General features: G+C 38.3%; 3 protein-coding genes across 5 annotated transcripts; 1 reads left to right on the top strand and 2 right to left on the bottom strand.

Annotated features, from left to right (window-relative positions):
- Positions 1–2892: 2892 nt before the first annotated feature.
- Positions 2893–6304, top strand: LOC121247733 (uncharacterized protein At2g39920). 2 transcript variants are annotated; one of them, XM_041146191.1, is made up of 5 exons: positions 2893–3104; positions 4288–4359; positions 4842–5289; positions 5587–5787; positions 5962–6304. In XM_041146191.1, the coding sequence occupies exons 1-5, from the start codon at positions 3092–3094 to the stop codon at positions 6158–6160; spliced, it is 933 nt and encodes a 310-aa protein (XP_041002125.1). In that variant the 5' UTR covers positions 2893–3091; the 3' UTR covers positions 6161–6304. The 2 variants fall into 2 exon arrangements, with proteins under 2 accessions (XP_041002125.1, XP_041002195.1); XM_041146261.1 differs by having other exon boundaries at positions 2894–3104; positions 4214–4359.
- Positions 6305–7326: 1022 nt separating this feature from the next.
- Positions 7327–8963, bottom strand: LOC121246202 (glucan endo-1,3-beta-glucosidase 7). The gene has a single exon (XM_041144298.1). It carries the CDS (start codon positions 8779–8781, stop codon positions 7591–7593), a length of 1191 nt encoding a protein of 396 aa, XP_041000232.1. The 5' UTR covers positions 8782–8963; the 3' UTR covers positions 7327–7590.
- Positions 8964–9832: 869 nt separating this feature from the next.
- LOC121243363 (uncharacterized protein At2g39910) lies at positions 9833–13579 on the bottom strand. 2 transcript variants are annotated; one of them, XM_041141798.1, is made up of 9 exons: positions 13393–13578; positions 12776–13310; positions 12586–12672; positions 12163–12353; positions 11390–11585; positions 11141–11205; positions 10544–10645; positions 10347–10446; positions 9833–10069 (listed from the first exon to the last, which is right to left on the bottom strand). In XM_041141798.1, the coding sequence occupies exons 1-9, from the start codon at positions 13431–13433 to the stop codon at positions 10058–10060; spliced, it is 1329 nt and encodes a 442-aa protein (XP_040997732.1). In that variant the 5' UTR covers positions 13434–13578; the 3' UTR covers positions 9833–10057. The 2 variants fall into 2 exon arrangements, 1 of the variants encoding a protein (XP_040997732.1); XR_005936388.1 differs by lacking the exon at positions 9833–10069 and having other exon boundaries at positions 10407–10446; positions 11129–11205; positions 13393–13579.
- Positions 13580–21578: the final 7999 nt, after the last annotated feature.

The following is a 21578-nucleotide window of genomic DNA, read 5'->3' as shown; positions in this document are numbered from 1 at the left end:
GGCATGGGCTAAGGTTAAGCAAGTATCCGCTCAAATTTATGTGGCTCTGCTCTGGTCCTATAAACAGACACAATTAAAAGCCCCACTTGCGTTTGACGGCCTGGCCTGTATTCGGTATTCTGCTTTTGCATACGTATTGTTATTTAGTTTGTTAGTGGCAGATGCTAAACAGATAGGATTACTACGTACTCACTCAATGCCACAATTCTGTCGGACTGCGACCTGTTAATCTATGAAATAGTATTATGCATGGCATATTTAACAAATAGATTATTATTTCAGATTTTCCATTAATGTTTGTCGATCTTGTTTCATGAATGGGTCTGTACGTTCGAGGGTCACTCTGGCCAATCACTCAGCATAAATAACAAATAATTAATGGAAATAGATTTTCAATATATTTTTTTTCATTTTCCTGTTCTATGCATCTAATGGAAATTATAATTAATGAGGCATGAAATACATTTTAGAATATAATGTTAATGAATTCTTATACATACTGACAATCAGCCAATGTGGTAATATTTTTACTTTTCTATCTAATTTTAAATACTAATTTTGTATGGCCTCTTTTTATTAAAAATTATGATACAATTGCCATCTTATTGTATTTATTATGGACAAGTATAGATCTTATATCGGTCTTAGGCTCATAATGCAATGGGTCAAAATATTAACACATGAGGAAGCCCTTCTCTTCTCTCACCCTATATATAATAGAGTTAGCCATTGAATTCTATTATCAGTTGTTGTTAGGTTTAGAGAGAAATTTTTACTCTCTTAAGATTCAGCCGCCGTTACCAATAAAAACTCATTTGCCTAGGAAAAATAATCTGAGCGCTTGGATGAATATGAAGGGCCAGGGCCCAATTTTGGACAATTGTTGGGCCCATCATCCAACCCAGACAACACCCATGACTCCCCGTTATCCTTGCTTTCCGACTCAAAGCATGGGCCCAGCTCTGTTAGAGTTAGCCCAAAAAACACCAATAAATATTAAAAGAATAATGCTATTATATCTCGGCCCTTTTTAATTTGTTCTCTCATTTTGACTGTTTATTCATTTAATTTTTTTTTAATGATTAAATAAATGACTATTAATACATTTATATTTATTTTATTTTTTAAAAATATTTAAAATAAAAAAAATATATATATAATTTATATTAGGCGGCACAGAGCGTACATCTGCATGTGATAGAATAGCACCCCTCGTTAAAAACCAATAAATCAGTCCGCATTTGGACGGATAAGTATTAAAAACTACAATCTTAATATGATAATATCCACTATCCAGTCCGTACCTTCTCTCAAATAAATGAAGTCATTATATGTATAATTCTCCCGAAATTCATGCATCGTCATTTTTCCCTAATCAATCTTAATATTGAACATCAGTTTTATTTTTTCATCTCCAGTAAAAGACCATTAAGTTTTCTATCTGTTATTATTCTTCTTCATCTCAATTGCGTCAAGTAATAGCTTGACTCTTTTAAAAATCAATTTAAAATTTTTTAAATTGATTTTTAAAAATATTTTTCTTTCCAGACCACACATATTTTAAATTATAAAAAGATATTCTAATCAGTTGTTTTAATTTAAGAAAAAATCAAACAGTCCCTCTTCAGACATAACAATTCGATATATAGAGTTTAATGGACATCAATACAAAATTGTCACACCAACACCTCAAATAAATATAGTTTACACCTGCACACACTGTAACATTTGATAGATTCAGAAAATCGAGTTTAAGCCCCCCCCCCCCCCCTACCCACGGTCCCTGGGCCCCTTTCCACAAAAACCCTTCGACAACCCCTCCCTCCCCTAGATAGAAAACAAGCCCCAATCGTCGCACGTCGTATGCCGGTGGAGAAGATCCAGCCTAGATTAGCGCGAAATCTCTTCAACAAATCACCACTCCCTCCCTTCGACGGAAAGCGAAATTCACCAAAATTCTAGAGAATAAATTGACCGAAAATGAGACCCAATACAGAAGTCACATAATAAATTCACCAAAATTCATTGAAAAGAAAAGTTCCTTTACTCGCTCTTCCGTATAATATACAAATATGTGGTACACACAGACAGACACATATCACTTCAGTTTTGTGAATATGACACTCCCTGTTTTTTATTGTACATTGATGTTAGTTACTTTTGATTTCTCTCCCACCATTGTTTTGAGACAAGAATATGGTATTTTTATAAAAACCTGGAGAGAAACAGTCAGTTTCACTCCATGTGAGCATCATTCTTATCAGCCTACTGAAAAACATAATACTAAAAAAATTAAGATCAACTCTAGATTCGACCACAAAACTATAATAAAACTAATAAATTCGAAGAGGAGAGACAGAGACATGGAGGAGGGCTCGAGGGATAAGGGTAGAGTTTTTCTTTTGTTCCTCTGTATTGCAGTGTATCTCTTTGAGTTTGTGGGCTCTACGTGGTAATGGGTTATTGGAGTCTGTTAGGTGGGGTTTAATGGAGAGACCTGTGTGAAGATAAACTTAAAATCAAAACAATTTCTTAATTTCTAATACGAAATATAGTTAAAATGTTTTATCTAAACAATTTGAAATTGAAACAATTTTCCATCCTAAGTTCCTAGTTACTCACTTTCGAAAATCAGTTCAAGACTTTTTTATCCGTTAACTTTTCTTTTGACCTGCCCACCAATTTATAGAAAAACATATCTAAACAAAATTTCAAAAAAAAAAAAATTTCCTTACTATTACCAATTTTTACAAAATTCAATAACAAGAATTAAAAAAAAAAACTAAAAAAATATTTTTTATATTAGGTTTTTTTTTTTTTCAAAAAAAGAAAATAATCACTTGCCAAATATCTCGCTGCTTTTGTGCTCTTCTTTTTTTAAAAGCTTTTCCGTTTGTAATCTCCGAGAGGCCCCACAACAGCAATCATTCTCGTTCCAAATAAGAAGGAAGCTTCGCCACTGAGAGAGATGAACAGATCTTGTGGGAGTCTGGAGATAGCCAGAGAGTAGCAGAATATAAGCCCTGGAGTTTGTTAGAGCTTATTAATTCATCTTAGCCTATGCCCTCTTCCAGAAATCACCTTCTCTTCAATGTCTCTCTCTGGTACTCTCTCTATCTCTCGGATCAAATTTGCCTGATTCGTTTAGATTCAAGTATTTACTTTGCTGGATGACTTATGAAGAATTGATCCAATTATGTTGTTTCTAATGCGACCACACCAATTGAAACTTGAAGGGGTCCAACAATCCGATCACCTTAGCGTTTTATGGACCCAATAAATGATTTTATATTATTTGCATCATTATGGCTGATCAGATAGTTTTAAATTTTTAAGATTCAATGCCTTTTCTTTTTCCGGGTCTTTATTTGCTGCTAGAATTCAGACTGATGGGCATATAATGAACAAGATACAGTTTTGAATGGGCAATTCTGAAGAATATATTTTATCGGAAGATTGATATTTTTTTTGGGATCATTGTAGTTGGTCTGTATCTTATTAATCGGAGGAGCATGAGAAAGTCAATAAAAACCTCCACTGATTGACCCCCTCCGTCAGGATAACCTTTCATTTTTTAGGCCATCTTAAAAAATACGAAATTAAAAAAAAAAAAAAAATGCATGTTCATTCCTCATCGATTTCCTATATTTATTTTTTCTATTTTTCAAAAATAAAACAAGATTTTTTTTATCAGAAGTCATGTCGCTTCTAATATAAATACATGATATTCTAGAAAAATCATTATCTGTTTACTTTTTTGTCGTTTTCCTTGTTCACGAAGTGTATTACTAACTGTCTTTCTCACCCGTCCCGCCATTCAGTATGAATGGATTAAGGGATGCCCTTCTTTTTCTAAAAGCCATTTTTCCCTTCTGTTTTTTGTCCTGAATTCAACGAAGTCCCTTGGGCTTTTGATACCATTTGGAGCCATCATCACAGTATAGTATAGCATCTTACTACAGTTTGGCACCCTTGCGGCAGACAAACTGTAATAAGAACTTACTTGAGTGTCGTAATGAAACCCCGAAGTGTGATAGACAAAGAAGTTGAGATGTGGTACAGATGATTTTTTTTAAAGTAGTAAATGAAGCTGCTTGTAAGTTATGGCTTTATTCAAATGTTAATATTTTTAGTCAAAGGAGTGCATATGACTCTAAAATAATATAAAGCCAAATGAGGCTGGTGTTTGACGAGTTTGAAGACTGTATTACAGGTGTCCATTCTATCATCCGGAAGTGATTTGAAGATTCTTGTGTGCACTGCTTTTGCCATTGATTTTTAATTTAGGAACCATGTCTGCGTATGCCCATGAAATGGAGCGGGAGATCTCAGCCCGGAGTCTCTCCAGTAGAAATTCTGGTACGTGATACCTTCTCTTACTCGCCACTTTTTAACTATCTTATGGGGTACAAGTAGTTTATGCCATTTGATGTTCATTAGGGCAGTATTCAAGTGCTATTGCGAGAATCTAGAAACTCTCTCAAGTTCCAATTCATAGAAATCTGTTTATTGTTGTGGAACTGTGTTATCATCAACCATTTTATCTGCGAAATGTTTTAAACAAATACCTAAAACCTTAAGTTACCCTCTTATATTTGTTTGCAAAGTTGAAATTGTATTAAACTTAGGAACGAACAATGTAAACTTGGATAATGGAACTTTTTGTGTTGATTCAAAGAAGGCCTTCAAGTGGTACTCCATTTGTGCCTATCATCATGTGCCGCATGTACTGGCCTGTTTGGTAGGCTATTTGACATGTATTCAAGCCAGAATACATTTTTAATTATCTTTGGGATTAATTTTGATATACTTCCTATCTGATTCTTTTTCTTTGGGCTCAGAGATGGGAAGCCGGTATGTGATGGAATCAGGGTTCTACATGACGTCTTTTGCTGCAACGATCTTCATTGCTTCACTTGTAACTGTAGGGGTTTTATTAATCACTTTGCTGATTGCATTAACAGTAATGTTGCAATCTTGTCAGAGTAAGAGTTCAGGGGTTGTTGAGATTCAGAAACCAGTCGATGATTACAATGGTTGCAAGTTTTTTGCTCTGTATGCAGAGCTCAACATCTTGGAAGCAGATGAAATCCCTTCAACTTGCCAGGCTTTTGCTATTTGGTATATTAAAGCTGGTCAATATGCCAAAGATTTAAATGCTACCATGCAGGTGGTTGAGAATTACTTCAGTAGCATTACACCGCCAAATGATGGTCTTGATGTCGTATTGATGGACATAGATGACATTCTTTCCTCAGATCCTCACCATACTAATCTATTAATGCACAGGTAATTTCCTAATTACACTCTGCACTTTTTTATGTTTTTTTTTTGGCTTTTTTCTCCATTTCATGGCAGAGTATTGAGTGGGCTTCATAGATTGGATTTCTGAATCTGCTGAAATCTTTTTGACATTTTATAGTCCTCATGTAAGGTTAGGTTGGTTTCTGTAAAGTGCCTGTTCATGTCAGTCATAAGTCTCCTAAAAAAAAGTCACATTTGAGTTCTTCCAATCTGGATTTACTGAATTAATTGGTTTAGCACTTTATCATCCTATCAAGATGAAAATGATTCTCCTTGGTACAGATTTGATCAGTTCGGTTGTCGTGATTGTGTCGAAGAGGCTAAGCATCTGAAGCACCTCCTTATATTTAGATTATACATGAAACTTCAAGCTGGCGGGTGGCCTTTGGTTTTGTTATCAAGAAGGTCTTTGATACAAAAGAATGCCACTGTAGGGTATCTTATTTCTGCAGGATACAGTGGTTGGACCTCATTGATTATGAGGTATTGTTAATATGTTGCTTTATTTTATTTTAGCCCTTTAGGTTAACTGCGAGCCTTTTAAACTTTAACGAATTTTTTCTGTATTAATTATTTTTATTATTATGAAGTATATGCTGTAGTAGTCTTCTATTATGCCGCCTATGCTCTTCACTAAAATGTTCATTATCCATGCAGATCAGACGATGAACTGCAAATGGATACCTGTCAGTACTTCTCTACGCGAAGGGCTCTAATGCAAAGAGATGGCTTCCGAATAACAGGTGTGATAAGCAGCCGCATGGATGCTTTAACTGGCCCATATTTAGGAAAGCGTATTTTTAAGCTTCCAAATGCTCTATATTACAATTTTGAGAGCACATCTATTTCAGAATAGATGAGTTCATGGCTAAAAATTCTTTGGGAGTTTCCGATTGTAAACTCGATTCAGAGATCTCCAATTTAGTTGATAATTGTTATTATCAGATATTTGTATATATTTGTTCAATCTTTTCATATATTATAAATGAAGTGACTTAAAGAACAATAGAGTTCAACCAGAAGAATATGTCGATGGATGAGTGAGTTACTGATGACAGAAGAAAGAAGGCCATAAGGCATGGTTGACAACTCCACGACGTACTTTCCGCACAACCCGGAAAATACAGGGTTTAGATTACCCAATAATTTTCAGCAACACAGGCACCTTAGGCTGGAAGTAGGGCAGAGGTTTGACCACCAGTGGTGCAAATAACATCTCCTGGATGAGTCGAGGTGAATCTGTGACGCCCGCATTAGCTTTGGGGATTCAAGGAGGTGTGGTTGGAGGCTCATCTGCATATCTAAAAACAACCTGTTACTTGTATGAAAGAAAAGGTGAAAACAAAACATGACAAGCATTCTGTCAAAAGGATGGACCAGGTGCTTGCAGGCGCTGCAACCATGCAATCCTTCACTGGGCTTCTTCAGTTGAAGAAAAACTTCCCTGTATTCCTTCTGCAGGAGTATATCTACTAATTTTTAATAATAATATATATCTACTAATTCAAACAAGTACAGGTCACTTATGCACTCCCCAGTACTATAACTGAGTCTGAACGGTGTAGATGGAACAATTTGAGCATTGCTGTGAGTCATTGGTACCTCCCGATTCAAAAGCATCACAGAGACGTTCGGTTTTCTCATCTATCTTCGGTGTTTGGATCCCCGCTTCATACCTCTTGTGCCGATTAGTTTAAGACCAGATTTCCCTGTGTTCCTTGGTGATATCCCGATGAATTTGAGGGAGGTCAAATTACCATTGTTCCTCTTATGCCTAGTCAAAACTTCTATGCATCCAGCATTTATTGTCCCATCCAAGATAATTTCTAATTTGTAAGTAAGCTACAGTTCCTTAGAATCGAAATTGTGCAGCTTCTGGGTTTGCCTTTTCAGGTCGAAGATTTCAACAGTACTAATAGGTCATACCGACTGCTGACACAAGCACACAAAATGCTTTGAAATTTGGGTTAAAAAAAAAAAACATACCAGCAGACGAGATTTTAGGTGAAACATAAGCCACATTTCATTGATTTTGTTTTTATCAAAGACCTCATGTACATCGTCAACTTGAAGAGAGTTTTCGGCCATTAATGTACCAGTACAAAGTCTGAGCCTAACTCGCCAACTTCAACGAGAAACGGAAATCTCGACCCTGAGCCTCAAATCAAGTAATAACAACTGTGCCAAAGAATTATCATCTCTACTACAAAGAGACATATCAGCTCAAACCACATCTCCTCAAGATCTTGTTATCCCAAGAAGCTTCAACACCAAAGAAACAGAGCATCACAAGCTGAGCAAATGCAAAGGTCCACGTATTATATTTACTGCAACAGCAACCGAGCAAAGACAAAGAAAAGCCCGACTCCTTCCGGCGCTGTCTGATCCAGAGAATTCGATCTCGTACTTCTTGGTCATATTGGAAAACAGAATTCCCCAACTGCGTTCATGCGGAGTCTTTCCCCGCCTAACTTCGTCGTCAACTAGCTCGTATATGTAAGCCTCCGCCACCCCTTCCTTCCTCAGCGGCGTGCCGAGTCCGGATTTCAAGTGCGCCACGAGGCCTCGAAGGTACATCTCGGCGTAGGCCGAGTTGGCATCAACCTCCAGCGCATCGCCCGAGCTTGGCCACCCTGTCTCGGCCACAACCACCGGAATGTTCACGAAGCCCGCCGCTGTCATGGCACTGATTACGGCATCGACCATCATGTCGAAGAGGTTCCGGTAACGAACGCCGGTGATCAAGTCGTCACGGAAATTAAAAGGGTGCTCCTGAAACAGAGCGAAGCCAATGGGAATCTCGGAGTTCAACCTGTACACGTTGTAGGGATAGATGTTGATCAAGAAGGACGAGTTGGTGTCACGCAGGAACTGAAGCAGCGGTTTGATCAGATTATCCGAAGCCAGGCCTTGGAACTCGGCAGAGGAGGGAGGAAATGGCGTGGAAACGATGTTGATGAAGGAGAAGGAAGTGGAGACGGAGATCTTGCGGATGCCAATATCGCGAAGCGCCAGGTGTACGTTACGGATTGCGGGGAGGAGGAAGGAGTAGAAGCCAGGGGGGGAGGCGGAGAGGAAATCATTGCCGACGGAGATGGTGGTGATACGAGCGCGTGGGTAGAAGGGGACGACGTGGACGTAGAGCCAGCGGAGGGCCATAGAGCGGTTGGAGGCGATGGGTTGGACCAAGGGGTTGGGAATGGTGAGGAAGAGGGTGGTGTTGGTGTAGGTGAAGGCGCGGGTGAGGGTTGGGCCAGGGTTGAGGACGCGGATAGAGTTGAAGCCGAGGGAGGAGATGGCTGTGGCAATGTGGACAGGTGGAGGTGGCTTTGGCTGAGTAGCGGTGGGGACGGGGGTGAAGTAGGTGACGCCTAGGGTAGTGGGAAGCGAGTAGGTGGTTCTTAGGAGGAGAGAGAAGAGGTAGAGAGAGAGAATGAAAGTCGAGAAGGAGAGTGGAGGAGGACCCATGGAAGCCATGCCGTTGGTTCGGGAGGCAGGGGGGGGGTTTTAGATTAGGAAGTTTTGGAGGGTTTTCTTGGGGTTTTGAAATTGAGAGAGAGCTAGGAGGAGGTTACTTTAGGCCGTTGGGATCGGTTTGAGTAAAGGCGGTTATTAAGTTTTGTGGGAACGGAGGGATGGAGGGTAACGTCTGGCGAATCAGCTTGACAAATAGTCTGGTCAATGCCGTAGCTGGAATCGTACTTTTCATACAGACTATATTATTTATAATCATGTGTATTTTTATGATCAATTTTTCTATATATAGTCGGTGGATATAACCGGTGTATAGTTATCCATGCCACTTTAGATTTAAAATGAATTGTTTACTCTTCCTCTCTAAATGCAAATGTTCTCTCTCATCAGCTTAGTCTTCCTCTCTCATCAGCTCAATCTTTCTTTCTCATTAACTCGATCTCCCTCTCATCACCTCGGTATTTCTCTCTAATCAGCTCGGTCTCTCTCTCCTCATCTCTCTCTCTCTCTCATCAGCTAGGTCTCTCTCATCAAGTGTCTCCACGTCAGCCCCATTTGCACGCCGTTTGCACCATGCGCTTGCAACAAGCGTTTTTCTTTTATGATATAATTTAAGTGGTTTTTTTATATAAACTCACTACTTAAAATATTCTGTGTTTGAAAATAATAAAGATAGCATTGCCCAAATGGCTCCATGGTCTGCGCGAGAGAGGAGGGGGGGGGGGTCCTTTCGTCGGTTCAGCCTCCTCTCCCAAATCCTTCCCCCCTACCAAACTATTAAATTCCCATTTGGAGACTTGTTTCCTGCTCTTTCTTTAGTTCCAGAACCCCCAACACAATCAAGGCTTTTGCTGCACAATGAAGACGAATTTTAAAAAAAAAAAAAAAAACGGCGTTGGATGGTTCTTTCCTAATTTAGTTACTCCACTAATCATTTGGCGGTGAACTCCTTAGGTTTTTCAAGCTGTTGGGGATTATTCTTACTTATCCGGCCAAACACGGTATCACACTCTTAAGCAGTGAATGTAAAACACGTGACCTTCACCTTGTGAAATGCTGGGCCTAAAAGTTTTCTACTCTATATTAATCTTTCGTTAGCTATTTGTATTACATGATATACATACCAACGGTTGTGGGCTTTATGCTCGAGAAATATGGCAACACCATACATAAAATAAGGAAAGTTATATAGTGCTCATAATTACACGTACACGGATCCCAAAATAAGCTATTTACACCATATCTTAAGCAATAGCGCATTCCGTCTGCTTCCGAAAGATCATTGAATGACCTGCATCACATACCACATGTTAAATAGGTAAAGAAGAACAGAACATGTATGAAATCACAATAGGACCTTAGGGTAGCCTAATAATAGAAACAACATGAAAAGGAGATGGAACTCGATAAGCTCGCTTCAGATCCCCTCCCCCTTGTTGAAATTGTTTTACAAGTGCTGCTTACAGTTTACATCATGCCACGCTCAATAAGCTCTCTTAGGGCTTTGAATTGAACCAACCACACTGCAATTATTATTCCTGTGCAGCAACAAAGAACATAATTCTTACCGTCGCTGTGTCTTTTCTACTTAGTGATGCCTCAAGATTTGTCAAGTTTGGATCATCCTTGTGCTTGCCCCAGGCTGCTTCGAATTGCATACCTTTACATCTTGTGATTACAGGAAGAATGTCAAAACAACAAATCATCTAAGAATAAATCCTGTTAAATTTCATTATTATCCTGGAAATCATGACATAACCCTTACTGTTGGAGTAAGATCAATATCTGAACAATTTCTGCTCTAACTTCTTCGCGAGTCCTCTTCAATGCTGCCTCTTTATACAACATAGTGAGTTCATCGACCAACCTGACAACAAAGCATGGAGAATTGTAAGCACAACAGGAGACAGCAATTCTGGGAATATACACTTGGCTTCATAAAAAATACATGCTTGAATCAAGTCTCAGTCGGGAGAAATGGGGAAATGACAGGTAAATCCATTGACAGCCATAGTCTTAGAAACAGCATTGACCACAAACTGGACGTGAAGAAAGGTGACACAGATAGAGGTTCGGATGCCTTTCTTTTTTGCTGGAATTTTTTAATATAAATTATGTTCCTTCTTGATGGCATTTAATGAGTTTGATTCTTGCTCTAAACACTTGTTCAATAAGGTAAAGTGAAGATCAAAAGATTCCTACCTCATTCTATTTGACATATGTAAGTTCTGATCTTTTAGACCATCAACTACATATTCAGATGCATGCAAGACAATAACATGAATAACATTCCAGAGAAGTTCCAAATGCTTCCTAACTGTACATTCTATGGATAATAAAGCATGATTACCTAGCAGTTTACCTTCCAACATATGGTGTGTTCCTTATCCATGTTAACCTTAAGATAGTTTGGATCCTTTCCAGAACCTGCATGCAATTAAAAATATTCAAAAATTGTATATCAATTACTACATTCAACAAACGTCAGCTCCAGTAAATTACGCTAGGCTTTCCCTAGACTAATTTTTCAATGAGAAAAGCACAAAAAATGAAATCAGTGAGGTTGTGAAATATTATATTAAATTTAAAAAGAACTTGAAATTATTCTCACCAGTAGAACAGTCTCGTCATCATCGGCATGCATCCACTTAAGGAAAAGGGGAAAAATACGCCTAAAATGAGCTAATAACACAAGACCAACACTACTTAAAAGTGGATCAATATATTTGAGCCATGCAATCCGACGCTCCTTGTTCCTTGGCTGCCGCTCCAAGTGACTTAACATCTCATTCAACATCCTTTCAAACCTAAACAACCAGACACAATAATGAGTAAACAACAATTTCCATAAATATGCAATAGCTGGACAACAAGAGGCATGAAGACAACATCTCTCAGCATGCATCAAACAGCAGCCTAGAGTAATATATTCATAATCACACTGAACTCTACAAAATTTATTTATATAACTGATCTAAAATTATAAGTGATATTCAATCAGCCAGACAAAACTAAGAATTCCCGTCTCTGATGCAGTGTATCCAGAAAGGGTGATAAAAGTCAACACAATCAGGTACCTTATATAACATTTTTGACTTGCAGAGGGAAAAGAATAAAAGATTCCTTTCATTCTAACTAATCACTGACTAGAGTACCGACTAGAGTAATACCAGAGAAAGTTTCCTTTTGAAACTCTTTTTAATCATGATCCATATTCAAAGTTTTAGTTAGTACTTGATTACATAAATAATATTCCCCATGAAGAAATACCGTCCATGATTATAACATGCATAATTACGTTCATTTGTTCTTCAAAATAACACCTACAAAAACTCATCAGAAATAACAGTCAAGAAGTGAAGGAATGTAGACAAATAAGCCTACCATGGGCTACGAGGATTGCCCCTCTGAGTACAAGTCACAAAAAGTGTTGACATCTCAACTACATGGTGCCATATATCATCACTAGAAGCAATATTCTGGCAGCATGCATCAAGAATCACATCCTCATACCCGCCGAGATCCGTGGCATCAACATTTTTTGCAAGATGTGTAAGGCTAATCATGCCCTGGCCCTAAAAACAGGAAAAGAGAGTATCATGCACCCAATGTGACACCTATCCAGTATAAATTTCTTTTATTTTTAAGTTAAGCACATATACTCTCCATTCTTATGGGGGAAGGAAGTGCCCTTTGGACATAATTCTTTGCACAAATTCACTCAAAATAAGCTCTGGCTTCCCATTGAAAATATATCATTGAAACAATACTTGAAGCTGATACTACAGACCAAAAAAATGCACATACTTTCACCTCCGCTGACCAGTGATCAAGCGCAGTCAATGCACAAGGAATCACCAAAGCGCACAGTTGTCCCAAATAAGGATAACTAACCTATCAGGCAAATAAATGTAAATAAGCTCACATGAACATGAAAAACCAACATTTTCCTCGTCAACACCCTTTCAAATCTAAAAAAGAATATCCAAAGCACAACCTGAGTGACAAACCATCTAAACTGATAAGCTGCTACGATTGCGAGCCCTACCGGAACCCGAGCCGACGCGGCCGAGACCTCGTGGCTCTCGTCCGACTTATCTATCGAGCTCTCCTTAATCCTCTCCTTCAACAATGGCAGCACCTCCGGGATCAATTCCACCACAAGTCTCCTATTTTCAGGAATCGAACCAATATCCACACCCAACTCAACGATCCTCTTTGCATTTGTTTCGCCAAAAACGCCACAGTATGCTTCGGAGAGCTTGCGAAAGGACGAGTTTGCAGAGACCGACAGGTGCTGGGGAATCCACGAGAGGATTTCGTGGGTCGAGGACTGGGAGGAGAATATCAAGGCGCAAGCTAAGGTAAAATCTCTTATTAAAGCATGAATTTGGGCCTCGGCGATGCTAGGGTTTGGCAGGGAGGCTTTGTGCGGGAGGAGGGGTTCGATTAGGGCTTTGACAGAAATGTAGGAGCCCTCTGGTGGAGTGTATTGGATTTTGGAGACCGATTCCGTTATTGGCTCCGATAACCTTCAAAAAATTAAAATGAAATTAATAGAAGGAAGAGATGGAGAGAGAGAGAGAGAGAGAGAGAGAGAGAGAGAGAGATTACTGAATGAGAAGGTGATGGAGGTCGGAGAACGATTTCGACATTATTGACTCGGTTCGGATCTTCACTCGCTCGTTAGGACTCGAGGAGTTCCGGAGTTCGGTTTGGGGAACGAAGATGCTCTCCACTTGCTCGAAGAGGTATTACGAAACGACTGTCCTCAAACGGGCCGTCGTTGGCATTGTGAAAGTCGTGCACTTACTAGAAGTCTAGACCCAACCCAGGTTTGGGCATTGCCATCCATCCTCTGCCTCTAATTTAGTTTTTCATTAAAAATCTTAATTTTTAACATTTTAAATTGTATATAATCGTCCTCTTTTCTAAATGAAATTATTAAAAAAAGACTTCGTGTCTAAAATTATGAAAAAATGTTATATTATTTCTAAAATTATTCTATTCAATTTATATTAGAAAGTAATATGAAATGATATAATAAAATAGCATTTTCAAATTATAATATAATCTCTGTATGGCTTTGTTTTACCAGATGTGTAATTGACAATCTTTCCTTGCCAACATTACTTGCATAAGACCCTCATCCGTATTGAGAAAAATAACGTTTCACGTGGATTCAATAAATTACAAAGATAAATATGAATACTAATTCCTGCATTTTTTTAGTTATCAGATGAAATTGGACTCTAATTTTTACAAGTAGCCATTCATTTTTTTTCCAAGGTTTTACAACTTGGATGACACGTGTGTCAGTGTTGTAAGTCTAGCACCAGAGACTCGTGACCACACCGTGAGTTTGAGCAAGGGAGAATATAGAAATAATAGAAGAAAGAGCATAATAATAGAAGTAGAAGTAAAGAGAAAAGGCAGAGCTGATTAGGCTAAGTATGACTGTTCATCCGGGTCGGGTTTGGAATTTGGGTTGTAAAACTCGGGTACATCCGGTTCCGATTTGTTATTTATTTATTTTAACATTAGAGATTGATCCTGTGATATTGTCTTATTTGATATATTAGTGAATTTATTTTGTAGTTGGCCTTGGATTCTAATTTTTAAAACCATATATTTCCTGAACAGGTATTTAAAGGCAAAAAAATGCCTGTGCCGAAGGGAACTTTGTGTTTGTAAAAGATGCCTTCTACAAGAAACCTGACATTTCAATGCTTCCATAATTTCCTACTTACATCGTTGCAGAGGATGAGGACACATTAGAGTTAGAACTGACTGCTTCCTGTTATTCTTTTGGCTATACGAATTCTGGGAAAGGTAGTATTTGTGGGGAAAAAAAATTCTTAGAACATGTTCTAAGAACCATCCAAGGATTTTGATTTTCAAGTTATTTTACTTAGGAAATAAAGATTGATTGCAGTTGTAAGGCACGTATTTTATTGTAAAAAAAAATTAAATTTTTTTTTAAAAAATTGGGTTTTAAAAACCCAGGTTCATCCAGGTTTCAGCCCAAGTCTGACCTAGGCTAATCTAGTATGTGTTCTGGCCAGGATTTCGGTCCGGGTATACCCGAATTCCTGAGCCAAAACCCAGATGAACAATCATAGGCTAAAGTTTTGTTTTTAGTTAATATATATATATAAACGTCAACTGGGTGGCCCATCACCTAGGCCTATTTATTTTTTATTTTTTATTTTGTAATGAAACTGATATTTCTTAATACTGAAGACTTACAACATCTCACTTAAAACAGTAGAATGAATACATTGAAAATAATCCTCCAATTCAAACAAGTCTTCATCAAAATTGAGAGCATTTTTAGCAAGGTGATGAGCAGCCATATTAGCACCTCTATTGGTATGTGTCACTGACCAAGAGGTGAAAGAATTCATAATTCTCCTTCCATCCTCTATCAATAAACCCCCTATGCTCCAATTTGATTTGTTCTTCTTCAACAAGTTCACAACTTGCAATGCATCATCCTCTACAATGATCTGTGTTAAGCCTATTTATTTGCAAAAAACAACAGCTAACACCAGGGCATGAGCTTTTGCATCAAATGAGTTACCACTCAGACTTCTCGAGACTCTAAGAGTGCCAATGACCTATCCCTTAAAGTCCCTAGCAATCACACATATGCCAATTCTGCCATCTGCACTATTTACAGCATCCCCGTTCAGTTTGTATACTCTTTCCCTTGGTTTTTGCCACTTAGGTTGCACGAGTTCCATTTGAATGGATCTCTTATGAGATGGTTGTTTTGAGCTTTTAAATAATTCAAATTCATCACTAGCTTTTTTGAATAGAAGAGTAGGATGTTTGAAGCCTTTCCCATGTGAAAACTCATTTTTTCTAGTCCAAATCAATCTTGATATTATAACAGCCTCCTCAAATTCTAGGAGATTAACCATATTGTTCTAGATATCAAGAAAGAACACATTATGGCATACCATCTTTTGGACTTTTCTGCAGCTTTGGCTCCACACATCTCTAGCAGCACCACACTCCCATAAAAACATGTCCTGAGGTCTCAAACTTCAATCTACAAATAGGGCATAAGCTATCCTCAACCACTTTTCTTTTCCTTAAATTGGATAAAGTGGAGAGAGCTTTATTGCAAGCCCTCCAAATGAACATCTTCACTGCATTTGGAACATTCATTCTCCACACTGTTTTCCAACCTTCCTAACCCACCCTCTCATTTGATGATTCTCCCTCATTACTAGTCTCAAGCTCTCTGTGGATGTGATAAGCACTTATGACAAAATACTTGCCATCAATAGTATGTAACCATACCAGTTTATATGCCCTGTCACCAATACTAATTGGTATGGACTAGATCAACTTAGCTTCCTGAGTAGAGAACAACTGTTGTAGTGACTCTTCCTTCTACTGCTTCAGATCAGGATTAATTAAATCAGTCATTTTCTCACAGCATTCTAAATCAGCTCTAGATGATACCACTTTGTAAGATTATGGTCTTGGTAGCCACCTATCAGTCCAGATGTTTACACTTTTGCCATTGCTAATCCTCCAAAATAGCTCATTTTTTAGCAGCTGCAAACTTGCAAAATGCTCCTTCAAGCATAAGAAGGTCCTGGCCCCAGTTTAGCTTCCAACATATTTATCTTTCTGAAATATTTATGCTTGAAAACCTGTGCTAACAGAGAATTTGGATTCTAAATTATTCTACAACTTTGCTTGGAAAGTGTGAGATCCATAAAATCTTGTGTTTATAATTTATTTTATAAGTGTGTTATTTTATTTATTTTTGTTATTGTAATTTATTTTGGTGTGTTTTATTTTGGGTTTTTATTTCCTCATTATTTATTTATTTATGTTATTTTATTGGTGTTATTTTATTTGTAGTGTTTTATTTTATTTTGGGCTTGTATTGTGTGATTTTGGTTGTGGGCCGTGGGTGTGTGTGTTGTGTTTAACCCAGCTCGTGTAGCATCTGAAGCCCAACCCGTGTGCGCCTTTGAAGCCCAGCCCGTGCGGTTTTGGTAACCCAGCCCCTCCCCTTTATTCCAATAGTGTCGTTTTGGTCAAAGAAAACTAGGGCTCCATCACTTTCCTTCATGCGCCGCACGACCATCTCCTTCTTCTTCTTCTTTCTTCTGCTTCCTTCTATTTTCTTCTTCTCTCTTCTTGTTCCAGCAACTGCCGTGAGCCACCTCCACCTTTCTAAGGCAGCTCTGTGTCGCTCGGTTGCGGCCCTTAGTCACACATTTTCACCCCTTGCCACCACCTCCTTCTTGCTTCGGCTACTCGGTGTCGTGCGGCAGTGGATTCCGTGGTGCACTGTCCAGCTGCCATGCCACACGTCCGTGCGAAATGCCACCTCTCCTCCATGGCTTGCTGCCATTTTTGCTTTTCTTTCACCCTTGCGACACGCATACCTCGCAAACCACCATACTCGGTCTATTTAAAGTCCACGGGTTCCTCAATAAAATCCTCTTAGTTCTTCATCTTTCCTCTTTCGTTTAAAGCATTTTACATCTCTAGGTGTTTAAGGATTTGTTTTGAGAATTTTAGTTGGTGAATCCGTGAGCTTGTGAAGTTTTGCCGAGCTCCGTTTTGTTCTAAAATTTTGCATTTCAAACGGTTTATTTTGGTGAATTGTTGGATTTGCCGTGTGTGGAGTTTCTCAAAAACTTGTTCTTAGATCGAATTATTTTGAGAGAACCCACTAGAAAAGCCACTGATTTCACCATTTGCCGCCACCTTGAGCAACACCCTTTTCGAGTGATCTTTCAGAATTTCCTAAACTTCCTGTGTATGTAATTTTCCATCACGACTAGAGTGATTTAAATTGACTTTATAACTGTTTTAATTGTAAACTGTTGGTTTGTTATAAATGTATTGTATTTGTTGAAATGTTGGCTTTAAACGGTGTTGTTGTTGGAAATGGGCGTTGGGCCGTTGGAGTGTTGGGATTTTAAATGTAGATGGGCCTTGGGCCGGATTGGAGGTTGTGATTACGCGTGTATTTGTGAAACTGTATAATTGTAAATGAATGATTATTTTATTATAAATGAGATATTTAAGATTTATTCCAATAAACTATTGTAATGCTTATTTATCGTTTATAATAAATTGTGTTGTGATGTCACGTTGTCTGATGGAATTAAGACTGAATGTGTGGGTGCGTGTGTATCACGACCCCAAGCCGAGATAGGGTATTACCTCGGTGGAGCTCATCTGGTCACTCGGGAGTGTAACAGACTGACGTGACATCCCCTGAGTTGTCGTAGGGCGATGACGGGAATGGACGAGACGGTAACGCTCTCGTACTGATTCCGTGACCTTTTGGCTAGCGAGGTTAGATGATGCTTGGCCATGTACGCGCTAGGCGCAGAACTGGACATCGCTCGTTATGAAGTCTCATGCACGGACGTTACCCGTGATGTGACAATGAGAGCCAGGGTGTGCGGACGGTCCATAAGGGAGACCGTGGTACATGCATAATAAAATAATGGTTATGACTGGGCCCAAAAATGGGATTTTTGGCGTGAGTTGTTAAAAAATGTATTTTTGGCAAAAAGAAATGTGGATATTGTTTTCTGTATTATTTGTTCGTATGGGGACGCGTGAATTTATTAATATGTTTTAAATCTCTTGAATGTTGTTTTGGTTAATTACTTGCTGAGATGTCATAATCTCATTATGGTGTTTTATCTTACGGTTCCGTCTTATGGTGCCATAGAGTCTGACGCAGAACCCGAGTATGAACCCGAGGGATTAGCTTCGCCGGAGGTCTGAGTTGCTGAGTTATTGTTCAGCGTTATGGAATTTGTTTCCCTTATGTTATTTCCTATTTTTAATTTATCTGTCGGATGACTGTATAATCCTTGTAAAGTTATTTTATTGTTTTTGAACAATTTCTGGTACTTAATAAAGAAAGACCTTTTTATTTCTCTGCTGCGAATATTATTTTGTACACTTATTGCATATTGTACACACTCTGAGCATTGTCGTTGGGGTGCATGATCTGTATGGTCAACATCCTGGTGTCACGAGCTCCACAAAAATAACACGTGGAGTCGAGGGCGCCACAGAAAGCATAGCCAAATTGAAACTCCTGAAATCGCTAAATCTCAGCCCACATTTATCTTTTCAATGACTCATCTGGTTCCATTTCACTTGCTGAATTTTCGAGTGATCCTTATTGTATCCCTACCAAAACCTTTTAAGCAGCTTGTTTAGTCTTTCAGTTATTGAGAAAGGGAGTAAGAAAATTATCATGGTATAGGTAGGGATTGCTTGAAGAACAGCCTTTAACAACACTTCTTTCCCTACTGCTGACGGGAACTTTGTCTTCCAATTAGCAATTCTTGCTCAAGTTCTATCAATCAGAGAGTGCAAAGTTGCTATCTTTGATCTTCCCACCATTGCAGGTAACCCAAGATATCTCTCAAAAACTCTAGTAGACTTTACCTCAGTCATCCTTAGGATTGTTCTTTGTGCCTCAGTAGCTGTGTTCCTGCTAAAATAAATTAAATTCTGTTCTTTATTCAGGACTTGTCCAGAGGCTTGTTCATACAGTTTGAGAATCTGAAACACACGACCCCAGTCTTCAGGATTAGCCTTGCAAAATAAGAGACAATCATATGCAAAAAACATATGATTGACTCTGGTAGGGCCCTTACCAACTAGAACGCAGGTTATGTCTCTACAAGCTTCAACCTTAGATAAAAGAGAAGATAACACTTTCGCACATAGAATAAATAGATAGGGAGATAGGGGATCTCCCTGTCTAAGTCCCCTAGAAGGTATGAATTTCTGTCGAGGCTCTCCATTAACCAAAATGGAATAAGAGACTGATGATATGCTGGATCTAATAAAGGTAATCCAATGTTGGTTAAACCCCATCTTGGTCATCACAACTTCCACAAAACATCATTCTACTCGATCATAGACCTTATTCATATCCATCTTTAGAGCCCTAAACTCTGTCTTCCTCTTCATCTGAGAGTTCATGGAATGCAGAGTCTCATAAGTCACCAAAATATTGTAAGAAATTAGTCTTCCAGGTACAAATGCACTCTGATTCAAAGATATAATGTCATGTGGGATAGAGTTTAGCCTATTAGCTAGAGTTTTAGACACAATCTTGTAAATTACATTGCATACGCTAATAGGCCTCAAATCAGCCAATCTCTTAAGATTCTTGACTTTAGGTTGATGAATGTATCATTGACATCTTGGAGAGATCCACCCTGATTGAGCATATGTAGAGTGAATTTACAGATTTCCTTCCCTACCTAGCCCATTGGATTCATTTGAAAGACTGCTCCTTTCACCTTCTCTCCAGTAAATTTCAACATTAGCCTTTCATTCATGTCATCATGGAGGCCCCACTATCACCCACAAGCCTTTTGTCCCAAACTGCTTCTACAATCTTAGAAAACTCTTCCATTAACTCCCAAGCAGCTTCATACTAAATATCACATTACACCTTCTTCTCCTTAGATCATTCTTTTGCATGCTGATATGGAAGGGTGAGTGGTCTAACTTCATTGCAGGTAACACATTGCAAACTGCATTTGGAAACAAGTCATTCCATTCTTTGTTGGCCATGGCTCAATCAATCATTTCTTTTGTAAACTCATTGTCATGCTTGTTATTTGACCAAATAAACTTTTGCCCAAAGAAGTGAATGTCATTTAGTAAGCAATCTTTGACTACTTGTCTAAAGGACTCCATCTGTTTATAAGGTTTGAATGTTGCCCCGAACTTCTAACTTTGGCTTAATATCTCATTGAAATCCCTAATGCAAATCCAAGGCATAGGTGATGATGGGGGGGGGGGGGGGGGGTTTAAGATATTTCATACGTTTCCAACTGTCATCCCTCTTAGAAGTGTCAGATGACCATAGAAACCTGTGAACATCCAGGTAAGGCCATTCTCATGTTCTTGAACAGTGGCACTAATGTGCCACCTTGTATAGTTGCAAATACTCACTTGCCATTCAGACTTTCATAGTAATGCAAGTCCACCACTGCATCCCAAACTATCTACAGGAAAACTGCAATCAAATCTCAAGGTTCTTCTAATTTCCTCCATATGATTCTTTGAGCTTTTGGTTTCCACCAAGAATACCAAATTGGGGCGCTTATCATTAGTTAAGAGACTAAGTATTCTAACTGTCTAAGAGTTCCTAAGCTCTTGGTAATTCCATACTAATAGACTCATTGCATTTGGCAGGGCTGGGAACCAGCATTACCAATGAATTGGTGTATTCTACATTCTTATCCTGTAAACATTTACTCCTCTTAGACTCTGAGTTAACTCAATTTTCCCCTCTTTTTCTCTCCCTTTTCCTACATGCCTTTGGGCTCTAATGGGATATATAGCCTAAGCTCATGTATGTGTGGTCTAAAGACAAAACATTCTTATCTTGAGCCTTCCTCTTCCACAATCCCTCATTTAGGCCTATTTTGAACTGCGCAATGACGCGTTAATCAAACATGATTTTTGTGATACTAAGGATTCATTTGGATAATCAAATAAAATGAGATGAGATGAGAAATTTGTAAATAATAGTGAGATAGTTTGCGAATAGTAATGAAATAGTTTGAATTAAAGTTTTATTGGATTTTGAGAAATGAGAGAGAAAAAGTTGAATAAAAATTTATAAAATTTAAATATTGTTATAATATAATTTATTAATATAATTTTTGTTTTGAGATTTGAAAAAATTAAATTATTTTGTGTATTTTGTTTGGAAGTTTGAAAAATTTATAATGATTAAGTAATGATTAGAATAAAAAGTTGAAAAG

The sequence above is a fragment of the Juglans microcarpa x Juglans regia genome, chromosome 1D (assembly GCF_004785595.1).
Source record: "Juglans microcarpa x Juglans regia isolate MS1-56 chromosome 1D, Jm3101_v1.0, whole genome shotgun sequence".
Classification (NCBI taxonomy): Eukaryota; Viridiplantae; Streptophyta; class Magnoliopsida; order Fagales; family Juglandaceae; genus Juglans; species Juglans microcarpa x Juglans regia.
The sequence above is the reverse complement of the archived record's forward strand: the minus strand, read 5'-3'. Positions and strand labels throughout refer to the sequence as shown.